Here is a 14096-nt window from a genome sequence, read left to right on the forward strand (position 1 = left end):
ATCTTATTTTTTCCTTGCTTTCCAACATCTCTGAAATCTAAATGTACCTTCCGGCAGTTGAAATCTTTGAGTCTGTCAAATACAATTATTCCCTTCATTCTGGGGTCCCAATCCCCACCCCTGCCAGGTTCAACAATGCTCTGAATAGAATAAAAATTAACTTCTAAGTAAACAAGATGTTAATACCTTATAATGCTTGCTCACCCTAAAGATGGAAAAATTCTGGACCATATCTAAATAATATGCCAAATTCTAGATGAATATTCCCACTTTAATGAGCAAATCTTTATTAGGAAAAGTCTCTTACTTTCCTGGGCACCTCTAAAGTCTGAGTACATCTATACTTATTTCCCCATTTAAGTCCATAAGCACACTTGGAAGTTCACTTTACACAAATGTGTACAAGCATCTATGATATTTAAAAAATACTCTAAAGAAAAACATGTTTAAACTTTTAAAATTACTGACACATGTATTTTAGTTATATTTAACCATACATGGTAAACAGACTGGCTCTATTTAAAAAGGCTGCAAATTAGCCAGACGTGGTAGTACACACCTATAGTCCCAGCTGTTTGCCGGTTGCGTTGGGAGGATGGCTTGAGCCTAGAAAGCCAAGGCTGCAGTGAGCTATGATCTCCCCACTGCATTCCAGCCTGGGCGATCACATACTGGGCCACGAATAAATGACAATGCAAGGTGCTGGCACTGACCCTGGGTTATCATGGACTCTCACCACAAAGACCCAGAAGACCAAAGAAAAGTAGGAATGCTTCAAAACCAATCTAGAGCAGGAGCTCTGAGAAATGAGAATTAGACCACATATATTTGGGTCACGTTATTTAGTCTATCCTAACCCCAATTTCCTCACCTGTAAAAGGAAGGTAATAAAACATCTAACGCTCAAGGTTGTTGCAGCTAACCTTTGCAACAACCTAGAGCAGATTTTTCAATAAACAGTGCTATTTTCATTGGCTACCTATTAGTAATTGAGTGTCAATATGCTAATATGGCACCTCATCAGAACATGACCTGTTTAGCACAATTGAGAATAGATTAAGATACACCACGCCAAAAAGGAGGACGGTAAAATTCTGGTAAAGATAGAGCTTGTTTTTAAAACTGATAAACTTTTATTTTACTTGTGATTTTATCTGGTTCAATTATTTATATTGGCCAAATGAGTTACAACTATGCTTTGTTATAAATGATAAACTTTGATGTGTCTTGGAGAAATTCTGGATTTCTAGGCCTGAAGTTCATACCTATATAGTTATAAAAACCATAAATAATAGGCAGAGGTAAACATAAATAAAAATCTATGTATGAGGAAAAAAAACCACCTAGCTATCACCAATGACTTTGTGGATGTGCCTAGAGATAAGCCCAGAGTCCAAAGACCATTTCTCACACGTTTCATTAAAATAATGATAAGCAAATTGTAAAATCAATGAACTAAGCAAGTTTCTTTCAAAAAAAAAAAATGACAACATCATCACCACACACATACTATTTACAAAGACTTCAAAACAGAATCCCTGATTTCTATCAGATTATATTACAGAAACATTTTATATAAATGTTTCAGTGGTATTTCTCAAGCAGAAATAAGCTTTCAGAATTAATTTGGGGAGCTAGAAACATGAATCTGTATCACCTGATTTTGAGTGAGAATTACAAGCAAAACAGGTAGGTGTGTATGGTGCACCTACCTCATCACAAAGAAGACATAAATCCTAAACAGTACAGTAACTGGAAAACCATAAACTTCAGTAAGTTAGTATGCTAGGTTCTTTCAAGATCAAATCATCCAGCAAAATTAATCTTTTTTAACAGCAATAGATTGTTATATCCCAAAAACTGACAGTTAAATAACCATATTGTCAGAGAAACTTCATAAAGGCCTAAAGACACTAGGTCAGAAACACATACTTGTAAACATTAGTCTTATTCCAAGTTGAACGTAATATTCCTAGGAAAACCACAAAATTCCATCACTTGATAATTCTGATGATTTCAAAAGTGAGAGAACACACTAACGTTGATTCCCAGGAAGACAGTAACTAGAAATATTATCAAAATGTACACAAATAGTTCCAAGAGCAAAGTTCATACTTGGAATTCTCAAACAAATCAGAAAAACAAGCAGTATTATAGTCATTAACTTAAAAAATATCTAAGTGGCTAATATTTGGACAATAAACTCTTACCAGCATAGGCTAGTCTAACGATAGTAGCATCATCTTGGGCTAAGTGAGCAATGCCTGGCAGAATATATTCCGGATAAATATTGATATCATTGCGAGGAACCTCTTTGACGAGAGCAAGAACTTTGGTCAATGTCCTCAAGGCTTCAGCTCTCACTCTAGGAACAGTGTCATTGCTGAAATGCAAAAGATATGGAGTAATACGATCCAAAAGGATTTCAACACTTAATCTTGGAGCCAAATGAAGAATAAGTTCCAAAGCAGCTAGTTTGGAATCACAGTATTTAAGGGTCTGTAAGCAGGATGTTATAACAGATACCAAGATAACCAGCCCATTTTCCTTAGGCTCTCCTTCAGCTTTTTCTGGCAGATCATGTCCACAGAGATTGTGAATAATATTGCCCAAATCCTTCCGTATAACCAGAATACGCTCATCTGCAGAAAGAAATGTTTCCTTAGCAAACTGGGCCATGTAGGGCTGAAGGAAGGTGTAAAATATTTCAGGAAAAGCATTGCCACGCTGCTGCTTTAAGTAATCTTCTGCCTCTAAACGTTTATCTGGCTCACGGTGAATCATCTGAGTTACCTATACCAAAAGAAGAAAAGGAATTAAAATAGATTTGAGAACAGAAAAGTAAACCAGATGAAAGCTACAAGGGCAATTTACATATGATTTAAAGGATCTTTCAGAACCTGACTACTAAGTGATTTGTGACTCTACCATCCTAGAAAGCAGTAAGAAATTATACACAAATATATTACAGATGGCCCTGACACATAAAGAGGAGGTTATACCCTGGGGCTCAGTATTCCCCATTTATTAAAATAGGGACTAATATATTGCTGTCCACAACTCAAAGATTCTTATAATTTTTTCTGAGTAGGAAACACCACTAAGAATCTGAGAAATGCAATGGATCACTTCCAGAGAAAAATGTATACACGTAATTTTTGCATACAAAAACCCATACAATTCTGGAAGGAATCACAGAACCCCTAAAATCCATTTACATATCCCAGGTTATGGTTCAGAACCTTATTGCCACAAGTCCAAAAAAATATGTGGTTTAAGTACAGCTCTAGGATCTAATCAATAAGGGAATCAGTGGCTTAAAGTTTTCAAATAGTGTCAAAGATGTTAAATTCTGCAAATATTAGAAATGATATACCTAATTTGAATTTATCCTGTGTTTTCTAGTATCATAGGAAATAAATTTTTTTCAATGTACAGAACATATTTTAATCTCTCCTAGACACCCATAGGGTATCAGTTATTATGCAAATAAATATCACAAAATGTATTGAGTTATTTGAACCTTCTGTCTATATTTTAAATAAGAGCCTAGTAGTGAACATGGGGGAATCAAATGTACTAAAGAAAATGTTAACTAGAATTGTTTTCAGTTTGGACTAGGCCCTAAAGATTTAAAAAATTCATTTCTTTCACAGTTAAGAAAATGTATGCCCAAAGACATGAAGTTACATAGCCAAAGCAACATAAAAAGTATGTGCCATACCCAAAGTTAGAACACTACACCAACTCCTAATCCAGTGCACCGTTCAATAAATACGGCTTAAACTGGCTTCCGCTGAAGCATCTTATTTTTTAATATTTGTCATATTTAAGGGAAATTAAAATTTATTATATATTTCCCTAATTAAATAATATTCTAAATACATCAATCTTTTCCATGACTCAGAGTCATCACCACAAGCATCAGTTACCCTCTAATTGACTTAGAAAAGATACCCTCAAACAATAATGTAGATATGTGGCTTACATTGATCCCACACAGGATTCCTCACACCCATTCTGCTATACTAATTTGTGCTTCTGTAGCTGCCTTTCCAGAACTGCCCTCAACTTCATATACTAATACAAAGCTATTTGCTTCTATATGCAATGGTCCTGTATTGCTGTATTATTCAAGCTGACATTTCCTGTCCCCTTCATTTTAAATGTCTGTCTTCTTCATTTCTTACTAGCAAGCTCTATCCAGGAAGACCTCTCCAACCCCTAGCAACCACCTTACCTCCTTCCAAATCTAAAATGGAGAGCTGAAGATTATAGCGGGAAGATAGATAACAGATTTTTTTTAAGTCAAATGAGCTCTGTGCCCGAAGGGGAAAAAAACAGTATATTCTTCCTTAACAAAGTAACAACAACAAGTTGTTTATATTAGCCTACAGTGTTTTACTGTTTTATTCCAAATTTACAACATTCCAGAAAACTGATTAAAGCACCAGTGGGAACAAAATCCTATCAAAAACTTTATGGGAAATATTTGTAGCATAGTTACCAATTCTCTGATGCTGCGATCTTCAATTTTATTTAGCACTTGTTCAGGGAAAAAATGTCCATTTCTATAAGCCAAAAGTTGAGAGAGATCAAATAATGGTACACCTTCTGTAAAAAGCTCAGCTATCACACAACCTGAAAAATAACAGGTATAATTCCGTTAGAAAAGAGATGCAAAATATCATGCAATATAGATTGAGAACTCTGAGAGTTCATAAAACCCAAAATACAAGACTCCAAAGTAAATGAAATTAAAATTTTTAATACAACACACAACTACAACCAAGCTGATAGGGAAAATGTCTACTGCCCGAACACTGGTTTCTAAAGTATAAAGTCAAAAAGCCATACAATTTTCCTCCCTCTTAAAAAAAATTAAATAATTTTTCAGTTCTATAATTTAAAATGAATGTATAGGCCAGATGCAGTGGCTCACACCTATAATCCCAGCACTTCGGGAGACCAAGGCCAGCAGATCATCTAAGGTCAAGAGTTCGAGACCAGCCTGGTCACCATGATGAAACCCCTGTCTCTACCCAAAAATATTAAAATTAGCAGGGCATAATGGCATACACCTGTGGTCCCAGCTACTTGGGAGGCTGAGGCACAAGAATCACTTAAACCCAGGAGGTAGAGGTAGGTAGAGGTAGAGGCTGCAGTGAGCTGAGATCATGCCCTTGCACTCCAGCCTAGGTGACAGAGTGAGAATCTGTCTCAAAAAAATAAAATAAAATGAATGTATTTTTGTAATATATACATTTACATATAGAGTGATAAAACAAGAAACTTTTACATATGGACTTACAGACATTAAATTCATAAGGAACTACTACAAAGTCTTATCCGACAAATGTATTCATAATTAAACAAAAAGTTATTAAGTGACAACTGTGCCCTAGGCACTAGTAAGTAGTACATAAAGAAGATAAAATCCTTGCCCTCATGAAGCTTTCATTCTAGGAAAGAAGACAGAAAATAAAGCAGTGAACAAATATAATATATGAAATGCTAAAAAGTGTAGCTGTAAGATTAGGAAGAGGAAAAGAGAGAGAACTCTCGATTTGCACTTACATAATTTTCAAACCAGAAATTTTTTAAATAACCACATTTCCAAAAGGACAACACAGTTTCACTGAATCATTACATGACATGCATTTAACAAGTCTTAAAGAGATCCTCAAATAACCTCATCTCACAGCCTTTGCATTTGCTAGTCCCTCTATCTAGAATGCTATTTCCCCAAATATCCATGTGGCTTATACCTTCACCTCCTTCAGTTCTTCAGGTGTTCAAATGTCACTCAGCAGTAAGGCCTTTCTTGATTGCCTGTTTAAAATTGCAGGCCCACCACAACTACCCCCATAGTCCTCACCGGACACAATTCCTTTTCTCTTTCCTTACTGTTTTTTCCCCAATAGCACCAACTTCCAGGTTATATTTGATGTACAGATGCTGCTGAATTTACAATGGGGTTACATCCCAGTAAATCCATGGAAAGTTAAAAATATCACACAGTAGCTCATGCCTGTAATCCCACCACTTTGGGAGGCTGAGGCAGGTAGGTAACTTGAGGTCAGGAGTTCAAGACCAGTCTGGCCAACACAGTAAAACCCTATCTCTACTAAAAATACAAAAATTAGCCAGGTGTGATGGTGCACATCTGTAATCCTAGCTACTTGGGAGGCTGAGACAGGAGAATCACTTGAACCTGGGAGGCAGAGTTTGCAGTAAGCAGAGATTGGGCCACTGTACTCAGGCCTGGGCAACAAAGCCAGACTCTCTCAATTAAAAAAAAAAAAAGATAAGAAAATGAATTTAATACATTTAACCTATTGAATTTTCCAGCTTAGCCTACCTTAAACATGCTAAGAATATTTACATTAGCCTATGTTTGGGCAAACACATCTAACTCAAAGCCTATTTCATAATAAAGTGTTGAATATCTCATCTAATTTATTGAATACTGAACTGAAAGTGAAAAACAGAATGATTGTATGGGTACTCCAAATACATTTCAACTGAATGTATATCACTTTTGCACCATGGTAAAATCAAAAAATTGTAAGCTGAACCACTGCAAAGTGGGGAAAGTCTGTATGTTTCTTTTTGTCTGCATGCCCATTAGAATGCAGTTTACATGAGGAAGGGATTTTTCTATTTTTCTCTATATACTGAAAAATCTCCAGCAACTAAGTTCCTAACACATAATACTCAATAAATTTGTTAATTTCTGTCTATATAGTGTCAGATTTTAGAATAAAGGACTTCAAAAAACAGCTATTAAAAATACCATAAGCAACAAGGAAACAGAGTACCTGAAAAATACAATTAAAATTAACCAACTAATGTAAGCATGTTTCTGAGCATGTTTAAGGTAGGGTAAGTTATGTAGTTCAATAGGTTAGGTGTATTAAATACATTTTCTACTATTTTCAACTTCTAATCGGCTTATTGGGATATAACTCCATTTTAAGTTGAGGAACATATGCACATAAAATGTAATCTAGAAGTTGGTGCTGTGGGGAAAAAACAGTAAGGAAAAACACCAACTGGATCTAACAGACATCAACAGAACACTCCACCCAACAAAAGCAGAGTACAACACACACACACATACACATTATATATATTGCCTAGCTTTGTCAGCTGTAAAAGCCAAGTGACAAAGACAATCTAACAGCAATGAGCACTAGGACAGAGGCTTTCAATATCACTCATTACACACTAAAAGAATTAGGATTCCTTAATGGCTGGTTTGAGCAGTAGGCAGGGTAGGTACAATATCTTATACCACACTGTAATCCCAATACTTAGGGAGGCCAAGAGGAGTGAATCAGTTGAGGCCAGGAGTTTAAGACCAGCCTGGCCAACATGGCAAAACCCTGTCTCTACTAAAAATACAAAAAAATTAGCCTGGCATGGTGGCACATGCCTGCAACCCAAGTTACTCGGGAGGCGACAACATGATACCCAGGAGATGGAGGTTGCAGTGAGCCGAGATCATGCCACTGCACTCCAGGCTGGGTGACAGAGCAAGCCTGACTCAAAAAAAAAAAAAAAAAAAAAAAAATTTAAAAATACACACTGAAATGTTTCAGGGTAAAGGGCCAAAATATGTGTAACTTACTTCATAAGATTAGGGAAAAAATGGGGCATGAGGGAGAAGAAATGACACCAACGATAGAGCAACTGGGGCAAAATAGTAACAAAAGATGAATCTCGGTAATGTGTACAGGATGTTCCTTTGTTCTATTTTTATTTTTTCAAGTTTAAAAGTCTGTATGCTTTTAAGGTTTTCAAGTTTGAAATTACAGTATTTCCAAATAAAGTCAGAAAAAAACACAGTGACACATGACTATTTATAACTAAATGGAGGTTTTTGTGGACTGAATTGTGTGTCAAGTACCCACTATCTCCCTCCTGCAGGTTCATGTTTTATCTCCATAACTTAGAATGTTAAATGTATTTGTAGGCAGAGCCTTTAAAGAGGTAATTAAGGTTAAATGAAGTCATAAGGGTGTGGCCTTAATCCAAAAAGACTGGTATCCTCATAAGAAAGGACACCATGTATTCTCATTCACAGAGAAAAACCCATGAGGAGGCCGGACGTGGTGGCTCACGCCTGTAATCCCAACACTTTGGGAGGCTGAGGCGGGCAATCGCCTGAGGTTATATCAAGACCAACAAGGTGAAAGCCAGTCTCTGCTAAAAATACAAAAATTAGCCAGGCATAGTGGTGGGCGCCTGTAATCCCAGCTATTCAGGAGGCTTAGGCAGGAGAATCGCTTAAACCCGGGAGGTGAAGGTTGTAGAGAGCCAAGACCACACCACTGCCCTCCAGTCTGGGCAAAAGAGTGAGACTCCATCTCAAAAAACAAAAACAACAACAACAACAAAAAAACATGAGGACACAGACAGAAGGTGGCTATCTGCAAGCCAAGGAGAGAGGTCTCAGAAGAAACCAACCCTGTTACCTTGATCTTAGACTTCTAGCCCCTAGAACTGTGAGAAAATAAATCTTGTTTCAGCCACCATCTCTGTGGTATTTTGTTATGGCAGTCCTAACAAACTAATGGAGAAGTGAATTCATATTTATTTTCTCAAAACTTTTACAATTTTATTCTGGAAGATGTTATTGGGGGTATTTCCCTGTGGAACAACTGTCGTCTCTGTCATCACTGAGTCTATGTCATTTAAATCTCAGCTCAATGTTACCTTCATCAGAGAGGCCTTCCCTGACCATTTTATCTTAAAGTAGTGCCCTACCAGCCTTTTCAATATCACTCTGCTTGGTTATAACACATCACTAACCAAAATTAACTTTCTTATTTACTTGTTTATTCTATCTCCCTACTAGAATGAAAGCTTCGGCAGAAGATGTCAACTGTATTCCTGGCACCTACATAACAACAGCTTACACATACTACACTCAAATATATGTCAAATGAATGAAAGATCTCCAGCACACAAAGTTATGCCCATGTATGAGACCAGAGGCAGAATACATATGTATGGTAAGTCCTCAATGTTATCAACAGGTTCTTGGAAACGGCAACTTTAAGTAAAACAACATATAACAAAACCATTTATTTTCTCATCATTTACTTATAATGAAAACAATGACATTACTTGATGAACCTGCTCTACACTGTTTCGCTTGAAGTAGCAGTTCCTAAGAGCCTATCAAGGACTTCAGCACTCACTGCATACTTCTCCCAAACAAGCAGCCTGGAACCATGCACACCCATCAAGAGGGCAAAATAACACTGAAAACCCAGAGTCAAATCTTTTTTTTTTTTTTTTTTGAGACAGAGTCTCGCTCCATTGCACAGGCAGGCTGGAGTGCAGTGACGCAATCTCGGCTCACCACAACCTCCGCCTCCCGGGTTCAAGCGATTCTCCTGCCTCAGTCTCCTGAGTAACTGGGACTACAGGCATGTGCCACCATGTCCAGCTAATTTTTGCACTTGTAGTAGAGACAGGGTTTCGCCACATTGGCCAAACTGGTCTTGAACTCCAGACCTCGTGATCCACCTGCTTCGTCCTCCCAAAGTGTTGGGATTACGGGCGTGAGCCACCATGCCTAGCCAAGATTCAAGATAGAGCACTGGGAGGTGGATAGATGCCACCCACCTCTTTTTCAAAAGAATGGAAAAGCCTACCTTCAGCCAAAACAATTTAAGGCTCTTTGGTCTGGAAAAATAAATGCTGAGTGAGAATTTTGTTGAGGTTTACAAAACTATAATGTACACACAAAAAAAGGATAAACATAAGGTTGTCAACCACTGAAATTTTAAACCTAGGTATGATCCCCTAAAGCTTGAAAATGATGAAATTCCTAAAGGATTACTTAACAATCAGTGAGTTCAAAATGTAAAAATGGGCTGGAGTGGTGGCTCACGCCTGTAATCCCAACACTTTGGGAGGCTGAGGTGGATGGATCAAGAGGTCAGGAGTTCAAGACCAGGCTGGCCAAAATGGTGAGAACACAAAAAATTACCTGGGCGTGCTGGCAGGCGCCTGGAATTCCAGCTACTCAGGAGGCTGAGGCAAAGAACTGCTTGAACCCGGGAGGTGGAGGTTGCAGTGAGCCAAGATCACACCACTCACTGCACTCCAGCCTGGGCGACAGGGCGAGACGCCGTCTCAAAAAAAAAAGGTTCAAGAAACTTTAATACACTGATCAACAAAACTGGAACTTTGATGGATTACATTTCTAACCTTGTTATACTGTATTTACAACCTTGAGGCTAACCCTATCTTATCAAAACATCTCTCAGTATTATCTTGGGACATAAACTAGAGAGCTGAATAGACCAACATAGGTGCAATCCTGAATAACATTATTCATTCCCCTAGATGAAACAGATTTATTCATCAATTATGTTACTTTTCCTAAGTAATTTAAAATTTGGCTCAATTTGTGTGTGTGTGTGTTTTTTTTTTTTGTAGTAAATCTACAAGGGAGAAAAAAATTAAGCCAAACCATGACAAAATTTGCCAAAATGGCACGGATGCCAGAGTTCTTTCGAAGTCCCTCAGAGTACCACCCTAAACACACTTCCCCTTCCTCTCCATCCCATAAGTTCTTAAATGATTTGAAATCCATAGCTCAGACTCATGTGGTCTGTATTTGTGAAATAATGTGTATGCATGAATGCATGGCACGTTTTTACTGGGAAGGAGTCCATTGATTTCATTAAATTCTTTAAGGGGATCCAAAAAAGCTTAAGAATCACTTCTGTACAAACTTCCTTGGCTACAATGACTACCTATTTCCTGATAACTCCCAAATCTCCATCTCTATCCCAGATTTCTATGCCCAAACCTTTATAACCAACTGCTGGGCTAGGTGTGGTAGTTCATGCCTGTAATCCCAACACCTTGGAATGTTGAGGTGGGATGACAGCTTGAGCTCAGGCATTCAGGAACATTCTGGGCAACACAGTAAAATATAGCCTCTTCCAAAAATGTTAAAAAAAAAAAAAAAAAAAAATCAACTGGGAGTGGTGGTGAGCACCTGTAGTCCCAACTACACAAAAACCTGAGGCAAGAGGATCATCGGAGTTGGACGCTGAAATCAGCACCACTGCACTCAACTCTGGGCTACAGTGTGAGATCCTATCTCTAAAAAATAATAAGTAAATTAAAAATAAATAAGAATATAGCCAAATATGTGTTGTACATCTTCTTCTGAATACTTGGCAGAAATCTCAAACTTAACATATCTAAAACAGATCTTATCATCTTCCCAACCTAACCTGTTTTTCCTCCTGTGTCTCCTTGTCTCAGGGACCAGCATCACCATCCACTTAATTTGGGGGGCAGGGAGAAGTTCCTGCGATTAATCTTCCAATGACAGAATCCTAACAATTCTATCTACTAATTATCTCTTAAGCATTACCACTTCTCTCCACTCCTTCCAACTCTGCCACCTTAGGCCAGTCACAATCATCTTACTTGGATTGTGGCAGTTTTCTCCTAACTTGTTTTCCTGTCCTCTGTGTAGCTCCCCTGCAATTTACCCTCCATGCTACAGTCAGGCCAGACCCTTTCTGATATGATCCGAATTTGGGCCTTGCTTACTTCACATTCTGTGTTCCAGATAACATATCAGTGCGTGATGTTTTGGTCTTTAAGTCTTTGCACAGGCAACATCTTCTGCCTGAAACTAACTACTCTACCAATGTTAACTCCCAATCAACTTTCAGGTTTCATCATGTGCATCACGCTCTGGTCTTTAAGCCCTGGCATAAGCAACACCCTCTGCCTGAAACTACCCTACCAAAGTTAACTCCCAATCAACTTTCAGGTTTCATCATGTGCATCACGCTCTGGTCTTTAAGCCCTGGCATAAGCAACACCCTCTGCCTGAAACTACCCTACCAAAGTTAACTCCCAATCAACTTTCAGGTTTCAATGTAAATATCACCCTTCTATTATTAAAGAGGCCTTTCTTGATCCCACCTCTCGGCTCACCACCACTATGAGGACTAACTTAAGTATCTGTGTGTTCCTATAGCAGCACCTTATGCTTATCACCACCACAGCAAACAATACTGTATTGAAATGTCCTTTTGCAATATCCACGGTCACTTTAAAATGGAAGCATTATAAAAATAGGGATGTATATTATCCATCAATGTCCCTAGCACTTAGGACAGTGCCAGACATATAAATAAAAGTAGGCATGCAAATATGCTTAAATGTTTGAGATTTACTCAAACTGTTGTTTGCATGTCCTAGGCACTTAAACATACCCAATGCAGGAATGCTGCCTCTAACTGAAAGAGCGTCTGAGGACAAACCAAGACGTTAATTTTTCACTATCTGGTGACTAAAACAAGCTACATTTCTGTTTAAAAGATAAGCACATGCTCCCTTAGCAAATGTGACCCACTCAAATACCTGCTGAAAAGATGTCCATTGCTCTCTTCAACTCGCCTCTGGTTCTCTGATTGCTATTTAAGTCTACAAGTGGAGTTGAAGGATCTCTCATATACTCTAACTCAGTGGCAAACATCCCACCATCAACAAACCGTTCAGGAGCAATATAGCAGGTTCTCCTCCGTGATGTGTCAAAGAAATAATTGAAATCTGCTGGGTTGTCTTCGGGAAGGTAAGTGGGTTTAAAACTGGCAAAATCTGTTAGAAGAACCCAATTCCAACTGGTGACCATCACATTCTCAGTCTTGATGTCCCCATGTCGAACTCCAGACTTGTGTGCTTGGTCCACAGCTGTCAGGATCTGGAAAGCGATCCAGCGCTTCTCAATGTTATTCAAGAATGGACGGGTACTGATGCGATCATAGAGATTGTCCCGCACATACTGCCTAAAAAGCATAGCTGCTTTCTCAGACGCTTTTTCTGATGCTTTCTGGAAAGGCAGACAATTCTGTGCAGAATTAAGCCTGATTTTCAGTTCCTCCAGCTCTTGTTTATAGCTAGTTAAAGGCAACGTGGGATCCTGAATTGCAAAAACCTTCACAACGACCAGGCCTTCTCGATGCTTGGCTCGAGCAACTTTAAAAAACCGAGTACTCCCCAGGCTTTTATCATATTCAAAGTCATGAATATCTGAAAAATAACTCTCCACAGAAAGGATCTGGGAGGGAGCGATGCCAGCAAGCTGATTTCCCATAATGGAAAGCACCTCTGGGTCAGTAAGGTTAGGATACAATACCTATTTAAAAGAAAGAGAAATGAAAAAAAAAGACAAGAAACAAAGAAGCAGTGAAACACCATTATTCCATTATTTGGTCTCTTCCGCAACAGATGCAGCCTAGTTCTCTTCTAGTAAGAGCGTTGTACCTAGCTTTCTGGGCAGCCTCTAAATTTCATACACATTTATCTAAAAACACCTAGTTATTTTACCTAAAAAGATCCTGTTATTGTGCATCGCCCTTTGCAGGAGCTGAACTATACTTAAATAGACCCCTTTAACATTAAGCCAAAAATGTCAGAATTAGTATGTTCTGATATTTAAATTAAAAATATTAATGAGTCTTTACTATGCGTCCTGTGCTGTGCTTAGAGCTATGAGAATCACAAAAATACTGTATGACCTAGTTCTTGTCCAAGAATCTGTAGTTTCTTGGAGATAAGAAACAGACACATTGGCTCACGCCTGCAATTCCAGCATTTTGGGAGGCCGTGGAGGGCAGATTACCTGAGGTCACGAGCTCGAGACCAGCCTGGCCAACATTGTTAAACCCCCGTCTCTACAAAAATACAAAAATTAGCCGGGCGTGGTGGCGCATGCCTGTAATCCCAGCTACTCAGGAGGCTGAGGCAGGAGAATTGCATGAACCCAGGAGGCAGAGGTTGCAGTGAGTGGAAATCCCGCCACTTCCAGCCTGGGTAACAGAGCGAGACTCCGTCGTCAACAACAACAACAACAACAAACCCTTCAAACTGACTAGGAATCATCTAATACAAATAGTTCGCTGAATTCCTGAAAAGGTCAAACTAAGATCTAACTCCTGGACACTTCCTACTAATTCCAGTGTGCCCTCTCACCCACCTAAAAGAAGGTGCAAACTTCCCTGGTCTGCACCAAGAAGAAACCTTGCCACAGACGTTAAAGTAGA

General features: G+C 38.6%; 1 protein-coding gene across 2 annotated transcripts in view; it reads right to left on the minus strand.

Annotated features, from left to right (window-relative positions):
- The window catches only part of PIK3R4 (phosphoinositide-3-kinase regulatory subunit 4), a 74868-nt gene that overhangs the window by 60174 nt on the left and 598 nt on the right, over positions 1-14096 (minus strand). For both annotated transcript variants that reach the window (XM_021674344.2, XM_064378682.1), the window contains exons 3-5: positions 12415-13189; positions 4508-4641; positions 2211-2793 (exon numbers count right to left, since the gene is read on the minus strand). In XM_021674344.2, the coding sequence (XP_021530019.2) occupies positions 2211-2793; positions 4508-4641; positions 12415-13147 (1450 nt within the window). In that variant the 5' untranslated portion in view covers positions 13148-13189. The remainder of the gene's footprint in view (positions 1-2210; positions 2794-4507; positions 4642-12414; positions 13190-14096) is intronic.

Source organism: Aotus nancymaae, unplaced genomic scaffold (assembly GCF_030222135.1).
Source record: "Aotus nancymaae isolate 86718 unplaced genomic scaffold, 86718_ANA_hifiasm-v0.15.2.pri h1tg000019l, whole genome shotgun sequence".
In the NCBI taxonomy this organism is placed as follows: domain Eukaryota; kingdom Metazoa; phylum Chordata; class Mammalia; order Primates; family Aotidae; genus Aotus; species Aotus nancymaae.